The sequence below is a fragment of the Condylura cristata genome, unplaced genomic scaffold (genome assembly GCF_000260355.1).
Source record: "Condylura cristata isolate star-nosed mole 26May11 unplaced genomic scaffold, ConCri1.0 scaffold00009, whole genome shotgun sequence".
Lineage (NCBI taxonomy): Eukaryota > Metazoa > Chordata > Mammalia > Eulipotyphla > Talpidae > Condylura > Condylura cristata.
In genome coordinates, this window is record NW_004567110.1 from 21392220 (window position 1) to 21410457 (window position 18238).

General features: G+C 35.7%; 1 protein-coding gene across 3 annotated transcripts in view; it reads left to right on the forward strand.

The window, feature by feature from the left end:
* RSPO2 (R-spondin 2) overlaps positions 1-8179 on the forward strand; it is a 125897-nt gene extending 117718 nt beyond the window's left edge. For all 3 annotated transcript variants that reach the window (XM_012723078.1, XM_004679653.2, XM_012723080.1), the window contains one exon: positions 3007-8179. In XM_012723078.1, coding sequence (XP_012578532.1) covers positions 3007-3119 — 113 coding nt within the window. In that variant the 3' untranslated portion in view covers positions 3120-8179. The remainder of the gene's footprint in view (positions 1-3006) is intronic.
* Positions 8180-18238: the final 10059 nt, after the last annotated feature.

The following is an 18238-nucleotide window of genomic DNA, read 5'->3' on the forward strand; positions in this document are numbered from 1 at the left end:
TCAGAATAAAGGTAGGCAGGATTTTTCAACAGAGTTGAGCATACCTGGAAGTCCTCGTCAAGTGGCCATCTTTTCTGCTGATATTGGGCAGTAGATTTTTTCAATCTTCTCTCATAAACTGAAAAGAAAGTTAAATCCATGATTGAAATCGGTCTTTTGGTGACTGGGGTCAATGCTTCTTGTATAGTCTCATGTCTACAAATCCTCGTGTCAAATGTTGTCCCTGTAGATGTGAAGTGGAAACAAACAAGCATGCTTGTATGTTCAAAATATCTAGATATTAAATAAAAACAGGGATATACACACATGTGTGTATATGTACATGTAGAAAATCTTATAAGTTCAGAAGAAATGTGAAATTCTTCTTTTCTACCTTTGGTTATGTATAAATTATGTTTTAATATTCTTTTATTACTTTTCTGTTGGGCTTAAAGTCAAAACAACCTAGTATGAACCACAAAATATTTTCAGTTAATCTTGGCCAGTCCGTGGTCAAATCTTGGCTAACCATCTTAATTCTTGGGTATTTCCAGTATATCCTACATGAGAAATGGGGCTGACCAAGAACAAAACCAAGCAATGGATCAATAGCACAGAGATGTCATTCAAAAAAGAATTCTGAGGAAAAAATTTAGGGTTGTAATTAGGTTACCGAACACAATTTCAGTTGAATTAATTACCATGTATCTTATTGCCATAGAATAATTGTACTCTGAAAAATTTTATATAAATAAGTTTTCAGAAGGGCTGCTGTATTTTTAGCCACAATACGTACTACTGTATGTAAATAATGAGTAATAACTCCCTTATCGCACAATATTAATCAGAAAATCTGAGGAAACATTGGCAATTACATTAGAGTAAGTCAGTGACATAAAATTGACCCTCTCTTAAAATGAGCTTCCAGTCAGCACAGATTTGCTGTTAACAAAAGTAGTGCACATTTAACTTTCAACCACATAAGTTATTTGAAGAATTGAAATGGTGAATGTTAAATTTGTCTTTAATATGTAGTCACTATACTTTTATCTCAAAAGAAACATTTTTAAAATCTAGCAATGCTAGTATTAATTTTCTACTCAGTTATTTCAATTTCTTTTAAAAGAAACTCCAGGCTTTAAATTAATTTGGTTTATGCAATTTAAATTTTACAATTAATAACCATAGTGAGAAGTGATAACTAGGGTTGTTTTTCACTGTTTATAAAACGTTAATTAAAGCTTCTTTTTCAATATACTGTTTTAAGTATTTCATCTCTTTACCCTCATTAGGTGTGTCTCATTATTAGATATAATGTTACTAAATAGTTATAACTTTACAGCTTCTTTGATTAATGATGGCTTGGACTAAGGTTTCATTGGGTAGGATTAACTACATTTAAAGATGGCAAAATGCCATTGTAACATTAATGCCAGAATTTAATGAAAACCAGAAGTTAACTTCAAGGACCTTCATAATTTAATATAAGGGCATGATCACATTCTGATTATTTTACTGACTGTCCATATTGCCCTATTAAAAGTAAGTTATTTTGGTGATAGTTTTACTCAACAAATACATTGACTATTGATTATGTGCCAAGCACATATAAGTGAGACTGTTTCCCACCTCACGAAACAGACCTTTCTGATCAGAAAGAACATAAATGAGGAACACCTCCCTTATGTAGAAATACTGTGGTCTCTCTTTATCTAGTCTGATGTTGGTTTCCTGTGTTTTTCTGCCTCCTTAAATTCTGGTCTCTTTCTTCATTTCTGGCCTCAGTCACCTCCACTGTCTGATCACAAAGCTACACACCTGTGTCTCTGCAAGGGAAGAGTCTGGGATATTGAGTTTCTTAGGTGTGGGGAGGCTGGAAAGCATGAGTTAGAACTGACTGTTCTAGTTCATGCCTGCAGTGTCTAATTGCTACACCCATAGGAAGAGAACACTTAGTTTTGTAGAACTACATGTAGAACTACACAATGAAATAGGGCCAATAAGAGAAGAAGAATATCTGAAAGTAGTCTAATTTGTTGAAAAAGACTCTTCTTGTGCAGAGGGGATATGGGGATGACTTACCTTCTATGAAATGTAGGTAACATTAAAGGCTTTCCATGCTAAAATCTCATGATTCCTCAAAGTTCAGAATCCCCAATGGCAATGGACCTAATGTAAATGATGACTGTTCATTTTCATAATCATATGTATATATACATGGAAGAAAGTGACTGTAAAAACTGTAAACCACAAGATACAAGAAGTAAAACAGAGTAGAAACAAAACCGTGGAGGAAAACCTCAAGCATTTCTGCTTGTTATTTGGGCTTCCTAGTGGCTAAGGCAAAAAGGAGAAATAGGATAACATGGTGTGATTTTGTGGTAGTGAGACACCACTAGTTCTTGCTCCCAATTAATAAGTACAACTTTTCCAGAGCTTGTATCAGAATCTATGAGCCATATAATGGATGGTAGCCTCATGAATTTTCATAGAAAATAGAAAGAAGTATTCCACATACATCATTTTGTGTATCAGCCTTTGAGCTCATGGAAAGAGTATGTTAAAGGCAAGGCATTTTTCTCCCATGGGAGGGAGGGGAATTGGAAATTTCTGGTATATTTACTGTAGATAGACGTGTATTTTCTTTCAACCCACTGACATGTGGGGTAGTAGAGGATGTAAAGCTGTCTAGTAAAGGGTAGCTTTGTTAAAAGTAGGAGGGGATAAATGGAATTTTTGTGGCAGGATGATATTTGCAAGACTGATCAGGCCGCTGGGAGGTTTTTAAATGTGCCAGTTCCTTGTAACAGGAAGATCAGTCTCTGCTGTAGACAGCATATCCAATTTAGTAAATTATTATTATTCCGTCAAAATTAATGTGAACAATTTTCTCTTTGAGGCTGCTTTTCCCATAGGTGATGTTTTCCAGATGGGCTTTGTGTGAAGCTCTTAATGTTTTGTGTTTTCTTTCCTAGAGCAAGACCCTCTTGTGACTTGTCTTCCTTGCTCTCTCTTTCCCCTTTGCAGGGAAGAGAACACCGAAGGCCAAGGAGAAGAAGAACAAGAAGAAGAGGAAGCTGATAGAGAGAGCCCAAGAGCAGCACAGCGTCTTCCTAGCTACAGACAGAGCTAACCAGTAAAATGAAAGACCCAGAGGGGTGGACTTTGGGGGTTTTTTCTGCGAAAGTGCACAAAGCTACTCTGCCCCCATGGACACTGACTGGCGGGCAGCATTTAGGCTGCTCAGACCAGCATCTGTTCCCAGTAACGTTGTGAACGGAGGAGCCCTGCGAGGGTGGGCTCTGTTATTTATGTTTTGATTTACGTCTGGAGACTGTGAAGGCAGGAACTTGCGAGCTGAATCCCGAAGCAAGAGTCAGTGTACAGCTTGTGACCAGGCTTGGTGGATGCTGAGAAAACCTTCCCTGGTACCACAGAAGAAGGGGCAGGTGGGGTGAGGCCTCAGCCCCCCAACAGACGGGGGATTTGTGCATATTTATGTGAAAGGAGATGCTGAGCAGGCAAGCGCCATTTTAGTCATGGCCTTTGTTTCTCACATCTGCATTTTCCAGGCTAACTGTAAGTGGCTATCTGCTTAGTGTCACCCTACCTTGACCTCAGTATCTGTGACGTTCAAACTGTTGAGTTGAAACTGCTTTGGGATGAAACTGCTTTTAGCTGGGGGACAAGCTACAGGATATTCCTGCTCAGTTTCACAGCGGCTCAAATATGTACATATTCCGCTGGGACTACATATACACCTCTTATTTACTGTATATTTATGCTCTCTTCTGTGTAACAAGTCCTACTTGATTAATATGATGTCACTTTGTTTCTAGAAGTTTCTAACCATTGTCTGGTAAATGACTATTTTAGTTTTTGCAAATTGACAGAATGTTTTGTTGCCCTTGAAACTTCTCTTGGTGGGCTTATTTCTCACGGTAAGGATAGGATAAGCTAGTTTGTACATAGCAGATGACAGGTGTCAAAGATTTTGAATGTGGCTAGCCTTTCCCCACTCCAAGTCTCCTCACACATACAGCCTCACCTGGCAGAAACCAAAACACCCTTTGATTAGATGTGATGGCTTTCTGAAATGGCTCACTTGTATCACTGCAGTTTCACAACTCAGCTAGCATTTTCCAAACTTTTCCAGGCATTGCATATATTTGGGTGTATACTTATTTATGTGCCGAGGCATGCATGTGATGGAAAGTGGTCCCTGACGTGTCACAACAGAGGGACTGCCAATACCCTTGGATCCCTGCAGAAATTTACCATCCTAGAAATAACCACGCACTCAGGATCTGAGGAGAAAACAGGATGAGTTGCTACAACCGCCAGCCAGATCTAGTAAGGTGCCATTGAGCCACAGAATCTATTTCATCGAAAACAGAGGCGTACCCTGCAGCCTTCCCATGGGGTTTCAGAACAGTTCCAAAAGCATTTCATTGTCCATGTGGGGGAGTCAGTTCTTAGGGGGCTGTGAATTGGTTCCTGCTAAAGGTTTCACTATCTGCCTGACTATGCCAGAGGAAAATGAGAACAAAAAGACACAGCAGATTTTGAGGAAGCAACTATGGCAATTCAAAGCCTTGTTCTCACCTTGCATTGGCAAAACTACCTCTTCAGCATTTTTGTTTAACTTTTGAGTCAAAAGCATCTTCCCAATAAATGTCATATACATCATTAGGAAAATATTATGCTATGAGATAATAAGCCATATATGAATGCTGTATACACCTTTAGGGTTTACATTTAATCCTAAGGTTCACCTCTTTTCATGTCTATTTACACGATATTCCTATTTACTAAGTGGGTAGGGGTCTTTATATAGTGCTTCATCGTTAAGTCAACACCTGTTCTGTTTCTGGGATTTTTTTGTGTGCATTAAAAAAAACTTCAAAATTATATTTTGTGGAAAAAAATTTCTTTAGAGATGTATTTTAGAAAAAGCAGTACTTTACCAACTCTAGGCCCAAATAATGGTCTTTACAAACCAATTTTTAAGACTTACGTTGGTAACTACATTTAGAAAAGTTATATAGTCACTGTGCCATAGTATCAGAGTGGGGATTTTAAAACCAGAATGCCTGTCCAGATGCAGAAAAGCTAGAAGCAAATTAAGTAGGTTTCAGTTTCCTCATTTGTGAAATGGACACACAAAAAATCTACTTACAAGTATTTGATTTAAGGCCAAATTAAGAAAAATATCAAGAGGGCTCTATTTCTATTTTAAGGATTAAATTAGGTAAAGTTGTCCATAGTATACTACATTACACAAGTTATGATCAATTACCTCTTTGTATGTTTAAATTAAAAAAAAAATTTCCTGTTAACAAAATAGAATATATTTTGTGAAAGTTATCAGTTTTCTTCAGCTTGATGCTTGATGATATGATACATGTACCACAGAGATACCTCATCATAGCTTACAGTTTCTAGGTAGTTACACAAAGAAGGCCTCGTAGTTGTTCCCCAAGAACTATACCACTCTAGCACTTCATATAATGCATGTCAATGCAATCTATGAAGCTGGTTTACTTCCCAACATTTTCAGATAACTGAGCATATGAAACCTTGTCAAAGTGTGATACATCAGGACTTGGGAAAAGCTAGTTTTATGACTATTTTTTCAAAATGTTAATATCAGTGCTTGTAAACATGGAATGTTCATGTTTGTCTAGAAGCATTTGGAGACATTTAACACTCAGTTGCAAGTATGTGATTCATACATGTAAGTGATTTGTTAGTCCTCCTTTAGAGAAGTTCATTTGGAGAAGTTTATGCATTGTGGATACTACATGATAATACATGTTAGTTGTAAATGTATATTTTGACCAACCTCATCCTATTTCAAAAAGGATATATTCCATCTGTACAGATCCCATTCCCTCTTACCTTTGGGAGAGCTTCAGGATCCAGTCATGTCTTCTGTTTGTCCCCTCACTCCAACTTCAGGTACTTTTCTTTCAAAGTTTTCATTGTTAACAATAGCCTGAAAAAGTAGCATATTTCACTGACGGTTTTGAGCTTCTCCTATTCCCATCTGAGTCTTAACTCTTTGTAAAGTTGTCTCCTCCCCACCACTGTATTGTAATTCTGCAAAAGTAGAAAAAGCACCCCTCTGTGAAATGACAAAAATTTGGTCTTACTTGTCTCAATCCCTTTATGTATCCTATCCCTTGTCTTCACAGAGTTTGAATCGCCCGTGGCCTTTTCTTTGAGAATTTTTTCACTTTGCTCTGTGACACTAACCTTGGTGCGCTGATTTATTGACTGGCCCTTTTCAAGTTCTTTCTTGGTCTATATAAAACATTTTTACTTCAAGGGTGAGCTTACTGTTTAATCCTTTGGGCTTAACCTTTCCATTTCCTCACTCTGCCTGAGAAATCTAACTTTATAGCTCCAAATACCACTCAGATTTGGAAGTTGACAATAGATATGTTTCCAGGTTTTCAGGACTTAATTTTAGTCCTCTTCTACATATCTTGACCAGGAAGCCACACACTTACATAGCGAAAACTGATGTTTCTGCTCTATCAGTAAGGAAATAAGTCTAGAAATTTCAAACAGGGAACTTACAGAGTGAACTTGGGAGCAGCATGTGTGATGGAAAAGAGAGATAAGCAATTAACATTGTAATGCAAATACTGAAAATAGCTATGATCTAATTCCTTTGCCGTATTCACTTGGACTGCAAGCAGAGGTAACAGGTTATTGCAGCTCTCATATGACACTGAGTTGAGCTGGTTGATGGCAGTAAATGGTGAGAAGTTGTTTAATTCAGGACATAGTTTGGCAGAAGAACCCAGAGTTGCTGATGAAGGGGATAATGGAAAGTGAGGAACTAATGTTTCCTGGTTTCTTGCCCTAAGCAACAGGGTACAAGGGGAAGGTGGGGGAAATGGTGGGGAACAAATAAGCCCCTTTTTACATGCTAAGTTTGAGGTATCTGTTACATACCTACTCAGATACCAAATAGGCAGGTAAATACTAATGTGAAATTTGTAGAAAAGGTCAAAGATAGAGATAATTGTGGGATCTGTAAGTGTAAACAGCAATCAGTATCATGGAACTTTACAAGCTGATCCCAAGAGAGATTATGTATAGAGAAACAGAGATACTCCACCCTTGGGGGTCAACCAGAGGAAGAGACTGAAAGGCAGTCAAGCAGGAAAACCAGGAGCGGGTAGTTGCTAAGGTTCACCAAGAACTGGGGTTCAAACCTTACATGGTTTCCTTCCTCCTTATTTTAAAATATCAATGTGATGGACAGTTAAGCAAACTTATTGTAATTGAGGTATTTGGCTTTTTCAACTCTTTCCCCCCTTTTTATAGTCAATAGTTTTATTATTTTTTGAAAATGATTTCAATGTAGAAAGAACTTAGTTCATTAAATCAATTCTTTGGAATATACTCTTACTATTCAGTAATACTTGTTTCAGGTTAACATGTTACCTATCAATTTCATCTAGCTTGATGATGAGAGATTATTTCAATGACCCTATAAACAATTTATTTCATTCAATTTTAATAAAATATATCACGTGAACAACAAAACAAGCATTCTGAATTACAGGCTCTTGGGTTTGTAATTTTCAACAGAAGAGAGTATTTAAACATGTAATTATTGAGGTACTTTGATACCAGTTGTCTGATGTAAGTCCATACATGTTTGAACACAAATATTGTAGACATATGCAATCATAGTATTTAACCGGAAAGCAAGTGTATTTTTAGTGTTCAAAGCATAAAGTAGAATAACTAAAATTTTTAGTGTTTACATTTTTAATTAATGTGTCTAATCTTCACTATCGTACATGCTTCACTCAAGTTTATTCTTTCTTATATATACTACCTGAAAAAACTAAATGCGACAGGGACTTCCACTCCTCACCTACATCTAGTTCTTTCCTTTCTATCTACAACAGAACACCCTATTTCTCAATCCACTTCCAATTGTATGTGAAGTTGAGACTGATTTTAACTAAAGGAATTTGATAAGAATGTCTCTTTAGGACTGTGTACATGTACTTTTTACATGATTTCTTTTCTCCTTTAGCTATGGCCACAGAACTACAGCCACAGGATGAAAATAGCCTGGATCTCTGAGTTACTGCATGGAAAATAATTTCCATGAGTGTTAGAATCAGTTCTCAAGCTTTGCATGATCAAGAAATAAACCTTTCTTGTATTAAATCACCGAGACTCTGGGGCTATTAGTTACTTTTAAATAGTGTGCCTTACTTTATAATGCAGCTTTTCACTTTAACTTTCCTGAGATAAAAAACCGACATTACTTTTTTAGTTGAAACCTAGTCAGTTGACTGGGGAAAATGTCAAAATTATAGTTTGACCAGGATAATCAGTTTGCATAAGTTTAGAGTAAGAAAAATAACATTTTTATGTGTTTCATTTTGATGAAAGAGATTGACATTTTGATGATATGGTACAATAATTTTTAAAAGTAATATTCTTAGAAAGCCAAGGCAGCAAGAATCTCCATAGGTTTTCCCTTTATCCCTGCCCTATGCAACAAATATAGGAAACCTATAGATCCTATTAAAGGACAGTTGACAAAGTGGCAACATAGGAGCTTCATGAATTCCCCTTCCCTCTTAGACACACTGAGTATTCAGCTGAAAACAGAGCAATTTTCTTTTAAAGAAATCAGAATAGCTGAGCTACTTCTAATAGGGAAAATGAGAAAATGCACACAGAGAAATGGGTAGGGAAAACTGGCTCTCTTTCACAATAAACCCCACATCTAGTATAGCACTATGTATGTGAGAAGGAACTTCAAACTCCCCACTTCTCCCCTGAGGAGAGAAGGGTTTGGACTTCACTTTTAGTACTCCAACTTTTAGGACTCCCACCCAAGGAATAGGCCCTCAAAAAATCTAGCTCTATAAACAAATGAGATCCTGGAGAACTACAAGATGGTAACAAACTCTTGAGGGAGATGAAATGAGTATCTTCATACTCTGAAAACTTCTGCCTGACTACTGGCTTTCTAATTTACAAGATATTTTATGTATGTCTTAACAGTATCCACAAAGCAAAAACTTAGAATAGGTAGACAAGAGAGAAAGGAACAAATGCATACAACTACAGAAAAAAAAAATCAATAAATCATGAGGAAAAATATCAAGAGAGAAAGCAATAAAGGAATTTCAAGGCAGCTAGAAAGTAATTAACAAAATGGTAACATGGTCAAGTGCTGCAAAATGTTTCAGTCAATGATACACCACATAGATTATGGTGGTGGTCCCTAATATAGCCTTAATGTATAGTAGGTTATACCATTTAGCTTTGTATATGTGACAAATGTATATATATAGATGTATCATTATTCAGATAATGACAAAATTACCCAACAATCCATTTTGAAAACATATATTTCATCAAGTGATGCATGACTACTGTTTACTTACTACTTAAGTTCATACCTATTAACAATACATTATAAAAAAAAAACCCAAATATATTTCCCCACAAGAGACTAAGCAAAGCTTTAAGACACACTTAGATTGAAAGTCATTCAAAAAAGATACTCCATGTAAATGGAATCCAAAGAAAACAGGTATGTTAACTATGCACAGTGATAAGGGGCAATTATAATAAGACAGAGGAGTTCATTATATAACAAAGGGTTTTATCCAAGTAGAAGATGCAACATTCGTAAATAGATGTCTGAGATTATACACTAAAAATATGAATATGAGTATCTACATGTATATTGCAAATATTAAAAGATATTAAGAGAGCAATAGAGGCCCTCCCTTGTGGCGCAGCGGGTTAAAGCACAGCAGTGAGAAGCTAAAGCCACGTCCACATGAGTTCGAATCCCGCCTGCCACGGAGGTGACCACATGGTGTGGCAGACCTCTCCTAACCCGCCCGCTGCTCCCCTCAGCAGTGTACTTCGTTGATCTGCCTGTTCTGCTCCCCACTCTGTCTCTGATGAAACCTCTCGCCACCCCTGAGCCTCTGGCCTGTACCCCAGTTCTGTATGTACAAATAATTTTTTTTTTTAAACAAACAGCAATAGATATAATAGTAGTAGAGGGCTTCAATACCCCCATTTCAAGAATGAAGAGATATTCAGAGAAAAAAATCCAATTTAAATTGTACATATATGATTAGACAAACCTAGCTAACATTAAAGATCATTTCATCCAATCACACAATGTACATTTTTTTCAAAAGCAGATGGAACAATCATTCTATGTTAAGGCATAAAATAGATCATAATAAAATATATATATATAATACTAAAATCATAGTGAACAGTTTTTTCTGATCATAATATGAACAACGACAAAACCATGAAAAACTCACATATATGTGGAGAGTAAACACATGCCAAAAAACCATGAAGCAAAGAAATCACACTGGAAATTAAGGCTTAACTCTCAGCAATGTCGCTACTATGGCACAAGTTCAATCCCTGGCCAGGGAGCTAACCCACATATGGAGCAGCAGATTTCTCCTGTCTTGCCTGCTCTCCTTAGCAGTGTATTTCAGTAAATCCACCTGTTTTGCTCTCCACTCTGTCTCTGGTGACACCCTGCACCTCTGCCTATACCCCATTTCTTCAAAGCAAAAACAAAGCTGCAAATTAAAGAATATATTGAGACAAATGAAAATATAAACAACATATCCATGCAGCAAACACAACTATAAGTGAATTTTATATCAATAAACTCCTATGTTTAAACTAAGAAAATAAACAGCTCTATCCTTCAGGAGGTGGGGGGACGGAAGCCCAAAACTCATACATAGATGGAATAACAAAGATCAGAGTGGAAATACATGATACAAAGACTAAATACAGGAAAAAAAAAAAAACAGTGAAACTAATTGCTGAGTTGTTTTTTTTTTAATTAATAAAGTAGAACCTCTAGCTAGAATTTACAAGAAAAAAAATCAATTAAGGAGAGCACCAGAATACAAAGACCCTAAGAAACTATTAACAACTTTATGCTAATAAACTGAACAACTGATACTAAATGGATAAATTCCTAGAAATATACAATATATCAAATCTGAATTACAAATAGACTATCTAAACAGAACAGTAGCATAGAGGTGATTGAATCAGTAGTCAAAATCTTCTCTAAAAAGAAAAATTTAGGGTCATAGAGCTTCACTGGTGAATTCTACCAAGATTTAAGGAAGAATTAAAGTCAATCCTTTTTAAATTCTTCTAAAAAAAAAAAAATGGAAGGGATTACTTCCAAACTCATTTTATTAGGCCAACATTACCCTAAGATCCAAACTAGACAAGATGCTGCAAGTAAAGAAAACCATAAACCACTCTCCTGATGAGCATAAATTTAAAATTCTCAAATCATTAGCAAATTCAGTAAGAATCATTCACAATGAGCAAATGCAATTTATTTCAGGGATGCAAGATGATTCAATATCTACAAGTGATATATCACATTTAAGAAAGTAAGAATAGAAAGTAAGAATAGAAATCTTACAATCATTTCAGTGGATGCAGAATAAAACTTGATAAAATTCAACAAATTTCATTATAAGAACTCTCAAATAGGCATAGAGAACCTGCATCATAAAAAAACACATAGCTAACAGCAGATTCAGTGGTGAAGTGCTAAAACTTTTCAGATTGAAATGAGATAATAATTCCTACTCTTGCTAGTTTTATTCAAAACAGAACTGAAAATCCTAGCCATGGCAATTAGGAAAATAAAAGATGCCCAAATAGTAAAACTCACTATTTTCACAAATCATATAAAGAAAATTTCAAAGACTCCTTAAAAAACCAAAACCAAAAACTGAGTTAACCAATTCAGCAATTTTCAGGATACAAAAATCATTATTCAAAAATGAAGTGGATTTCACACTAATACAGTAATAATGAGCTATCAGAAAGAGAACTTAACACTAAAAATACCATCAAAAGCATAAGTCATAAAATACTTAGATATAAATTTAACCAAACAGGTGAATGATCTATACATTGAAAATTATATGACATTGATGAAATAAACTGAGGAAGACATAAATGGAAAGATTTCCTATATTCATAGATCAGAATTACATTTGTTACCATGTCCATACTACCCAAAGTGACCTACAGATTCAATTCCATCTCTATGAAAAATCCAATGGAAACTTTTCAAAGAAAAACATCCATACAATTTGTATGGAACCACAAAAGACTCTTACTAGCTAATGTGATCTTAGGAATAAACTGTAGGCATCGCACTTCATGACTCCAAACAATAATACAAAGCTGTAACTCAATATCCTATGGTATTGGCGTGAAAACACATAGGCCAATGCAACAGCATCAGGAGCCCAGAAATAAACCCAAGCAAATGCGGTCAATGAATTTACAACAAACAAACCAATAAGGTACAATGGGGAAAGGATAGTGTCTTTAATATAAATGGTGTTGGGAAAGCGAGTTGCCAATGCAAAAGAATGAAATTTGATTTATATATACAACATGTATCCACATCAACTTGAAATAGATTATATGTTGAGTATAAGACCTGAAACCATACAACTCTTGGAAGTATGTTTATGCTCCAAAGCACTGGTCTTAGCTATAATTTTTTTTTTTTAACGTCAACAGCAAAAATCAACAACAATAATTTTGGATTCCATCAAGCTAAAAAGCTTCTGCTCAGCAAAAGAAACCATCAGTAAAAAGAACTTGAGAAATAGAATTAAAGGAAATATTTCCAAATCACATATCCAGCAAAAGGGCTGACATCCAAAATGTATTAGGAACTCATACAACAGCAAAACCCAAATAAGTGAGCAAAGATCCTAAATTAACATTTTTTCCAAATAAGACATACAAATGGACAGTAGGTACATGAAAAAGCACTCAGTATCTTTAACCAGGGAAATGCAAATTGATACATGTCACTTCATACCTGTCAGAATGATTATTACCATAAATGTAAGGTATAGGTGTTGACAAACATGGATAATAGGGAACTCTCATGCAATGTTGCTAAGATGTGATTTGGTGCAACCACTAAGAAAAATTGAATTTTCTAAAAAAATTCAAAATGTAACTATCATCTAATCTATCAATCCTACTCTTAGGTATATATACAAAGGAAATAAAAATCCTTACTCAAAGGGGTATCTTTACCCCTATGTTTAATAAAGCAATAATACTCGAGAAATGGAAACAACTGTCTATTAATGGGTAAATAGATCAAGAATATGTAATACACATACACAACTACTATTCATCCATAAGAGAAAATAAAACTGCCATTTGTGTGAACTTTGAGGGCATTATACTAAGTGAACAAAGACATAGAATGATAAATGCCATATGATTTCACTTATATAATCTAAAAAACCAAATTCATAGAAACAAAATAGGGATAGTGGGTGGAGAGTGGGGGAAATGGGTGAAGGTACTCAAAGGGTAACCATTTTCAGTTACAAGCTCTACAAATTCTGGAGATAGAATGCACAGTATGGTGAACATAGTTAAATTATTTTGCATTTGAATAATCTAACAGTAGATCTTAAATGTTCTCTTCACACACACAAAATTGTAAGTGTGTGTTAACTAAATTTTTGTTGTAATCATTCCAGTCTAAGGACAGAATTATGTCTTTTCTTCAGCCGAGTGTTGAAACCTGACTCCCAATCTGACTGTATTCGGAGATAGATCTTTAAGGAAGTAATTGAGTTGAAATGAGGTTCATAAGGGTGGGGTCTTAATCCAACAGAACTGGTGTCCTTATAAGAAAAGAAGAGCCACCATCAGCATGCACCAGAATGACCAGAGAGGGTGTCCATTTAGATGCCCAGAAAACCATCCATCCGACATTTGAGCTGGGACTGTCAGCCCTCTGAACTGTGAGAAATTTCTATTACTTAAGGGACTTATTCTGATATTTTGATAAGGCAGCTCTAGAAGACTCAGCATCACTTCACATCCTTCCACTTGGCCATTGCCCCTGACAGGCAGTCTTACTTCCTCTTTTAAATCTCTAAAGGGAACATGATTTGAGACTTACACTTAAATAAAACGATTTAACTTTTTCCCCCCCAATAAGAGTAATTTTCATCTACAGTTGTTTGTAAATCCTTTGAGTCAAGATTGATGGTCTGTATTACATCTTTTTATTCCTTAAAATTGCACATAGTTATTTTACAAAGTATTCTGTTAATTCTTCAATACTTCTTTGGGGATTTTTGAATATTAATATCTAAACCAGCCCAGAATCCCAGGCAGACAGTGACTCAGAGGTGAGAATTTTTACATTGTTATTTTTTTTAATAATTGTTAGTCTATCATATTTCAAAGTTTTTTTTTTTCCTATGAGTATGTTCAATATTTACTAGGGGTAGGAAAAAATAGGTGGCAATTTATTTTTTTATCAATTTAATTGACTTCATAATTTTTCAGGTTAGTTCTTAATTCAATATAGTTTGCAAAATGACACTTGGTCAATTAAAAATTTAAGTAGGTAGTAAGATTTCATTGCTACACTGTTTTAAATGTGGCACCTTTATTGTGTGATGAACTAAGTAATTTGTGATGAACAGCTATGGTTTTGTTTTGGTTTTGTCACAAAAAAGAAAAAAATGAGCTCATCCAAATGATCTGCCATACTCAAACTATGTTGAAACAGTCTGAATTCTTCCATACATGTATTTAAAATGACAAGAAAGAGCGGCACAGCACTTTGAAGCTCTCCGCAGCCACTGCAGCATGAGTTTGAACCCTGGCCAGGATGGTGACCCACATGGTATGCAGACCTCTCCTGACCCACCCACTGTTCCTCTCAGTAGTGTTTTTCAGTCAGTCTGCCTGTTCTGCTCCACACTCTCTCTGGTAAATCCTTTCACACACCCCCAAACCTCTGGCCTGTATCCTAGTTCTTGTATGCATAAACAAATAAATTAAAAAAAAAATAACAAGAAAGGACCTTGTGTGTTTGACTATCTTTCCTTCTCCTGTTTTCCCTCTGCTTGGTTCTGTAGTCTGTGTCTGTCCCTAAAAATACAAATTATTTTCTCATGGATTTGTAGGCAAATAATGCTGGAACTTTTCTAGTTTGTTCTGAAATTACATTATTAAGAGCTTACTGAGCAAAATTTAGCATTGATCAAATGGAAAAAGGAAGTACCACCAAGTTACAGCTCCAAGCAAAACCACTTTATGAGTGTGTGGCTGGGTGCATGTTAATGACACGATGCCCAGGTGGCCAAATTTATGTCCACCCTCTTGATCTGATAATACAGAGCAGGGGACGAATTGGTAATGAATCAGGCTGAAAACAGATGGTGACTCCATGTGTGTTTGCTGCTGAAAACCTACAAAGGGGAAACATTAAATTTGTGTCTTTAAATTTAAATTAGTTCATTTCAAAAACACAGCCTGTCGAGCTTTTGAAAATAGGCTTGTTGAATGTGTTTCATCTTATAGTTTTGAACTCTGATGTGTTTTGTGGAATAGCAACAGACAAAATGGATGGTATGTTAGTTACCCTTTCTTTAGCTCCTCAATATCGTTGGTGCTCCACTGTAATTAACTGCTTGTATGCAGTTCTTTGTCATTAAATTTGCTACACCCTAATTAGGAAACTTAGACGACTCAAAAGACCACCATCTAAAAATTGGCATCAATTATTAAATATATTTTTTCAGCTATTATGATTGCTTTTTTACTCTACAGTACTGAGTTTAATGCTGACATGATTTGGTTTAAAACATTTTCTTGATGTACATAGTATTTTATACAAATAAACTAAAATATGTAACAGTCTACTGGCTAAATATATACTTGGGTTGTACTAGAGAAATCTATGTCTGAGTCGATCCAAAAATGATCATTTCTTTGATTTAAATGCTGAGACAAATAAAGCTGGTGCTCAAAGACCCAATCCAAACACATCCCAGCATAATTTGGGGGAAAAGCTACCACAAACTCACCCTATGATTCTGTGAAAGCCTTGGATGATTTAATATAAAACTACATAAAAATGAATGTAGTTGCAGATTGGGTAAAGTTTAGAGTAAGTCCAGTATTTGGTCTGCACTCCCTAGACAATGAGGTTAGAGGAAAGAGCCCCAGGTACAGAGGGACAAGAGTGTTCACCACCACTCTGCCCCCTCCCCATCCCACATCTGCTTCGCATAAACCTCTGCTCTATTATTACCTGAGCAATTCCTTCTGAGCTTCCAGGTAACACTCAAACAATGACAACAACAACAACAACAACAACAACAAAAACTAGACTTTGAAGTCTAATCTAAGGGGAAAAAAATTAACAAAGACAAAGATGATTTCTAAGTACAGGAGAGAAAGAATTAAGAGGATGGCAAACTAATGGTCATATTTACTAGGTGCCTCCAATAGTCATATAAATTGAATGACAAGTTCTGGATGGAAATTGTGACACAAACTCCAACTTGAAAAAGTAAGTTTCTGTCCAGAGTTTAAAATCAAGTAATAATTTATTATCAGGTAGTGTTATGACTAATCAAAGCTTTATCCTTTCCATGAAGCTTAATCAATTCATGCAATATATACCAAACTAGACCAGGAAATATAATTCTCTTCTTCACATATTAATAGATTGTCTCCAATAAAGATAGTTATGTAAGTAGGATCAGCTACAATGTGTTTGGAGTCCAATATGAAATCTAGAGCCTCCCCCACCCCCAAAATAAGAATTTTAAGAGAGCCAAAGCACAGCATTAAATCACCAGTGAGACCCTACTAAGTCCATAATTACATAGGTCACACACCTAGAAGTGAGTCCTGAATGTAAGCATGATTGTAATTCACTACAGGGTGGTAAATAGCTTAATGAGTGTGCCTATCAGAACACAATGGACGTGGCGTTCTCATTCTGGATAGTAACATTGTCCTGCTAATTAGCATACAGGCACCAAGATAACCAGACTGCTTGCAGCAAAAAACTGCAGACAATGAATCAAGCTTGAAGAGAAGTGGACATATTTAGACAAGTGACAACCACTAAACCTGCATTAGATATTTTGTATTGCTGGTTACAGACAGAATCCTACATTTTGAGGAGAGAAAAGAATCCTTTTATAAGTGAAGAATAATGAAGCTAACATCTGAGATGAACACCAAGTATGTTCCCCAATCTTTGGCAGCTAAGGAGATTCACATTTTACTTTTTCCCTAACTCACTCAAGACAATATAATTCTAAGAAAGCGAGTGAAAATATATTCCAGTGTAGGACATCAATCGTTTTTTTTTTTTTTTAATAATAAGAATGAACAGACCCAACAGACCTTTTGGCTTTTCTTAGTTGGATTAACTTCAATGTCTAGAAGTTGCTAAGTAACACTTTTAATAATAAGAGATTTCAAGGCCAAGGAATTAATGATCCATGACCCTATTTAAGAGAAATATTAGTGCATCGTAAGGCGAGATGGTTGAATACAGTAATGGGAACTTTGGGTAATACACTTAACCACTTTCATGTGCTCTTTTTTCATTGCTATTCATGGTCAATTTGGTATGACACTACTTTTTATTAGATCATTTACTAAGATTATTTCATCATTATCTCAAGTTAGCTAATAACTGCATGGGAAAAGAGTGATACAGAGAAAATAACCATTGTGTAGTCATTACCCTTTAGAAACAAAGTTATTTCTAGAGCTGATCAATGTAAAAACTTAGAATATAAAACATACATATCAAGGATTGATTTTAGCAAAACCCAACTTCCTCTCTCACACATGTCTCCCTGTGCTGGAAACATTTAACCACTCAGTCTTGAACTTAAATCACTTGTTTTTCCTCATGAAATTTAAGCCAAGGTCTCAACCACCATACAGAAAGGACACAACCTGGACAGAAGACAATATCTGAAGGTATCCTGAACCAAACTTGGCGAAAATGCCAAATATTCAAACTAAAATGAAACTTCAAAGGAATAAACAGCTTCTGTGGATTAGTGGCCATGGAGTCTGAAGATTGCACAAAGCCTCCAAATTGACTTGGACTCATTCTGTTGAAAGCACAGATTTCATGGGGAACATATTACCTTTTCAAACAAATAATTGATTTCTTGATAAAAGCTATTGAGTTTTTCATCTGGGAAATTTATGCAAGCAGAAATTTATATTCTAGTATGAGCAGTTAGAACCCTCCAAGGTCACCTTAGACCACTTTTCATGGCTACCAATAGCAAAGAGCTTGGAAGAACAGGGGATGTTTTAGGTATCATGAGAAGAAAATCCTATAGACAGACATTCA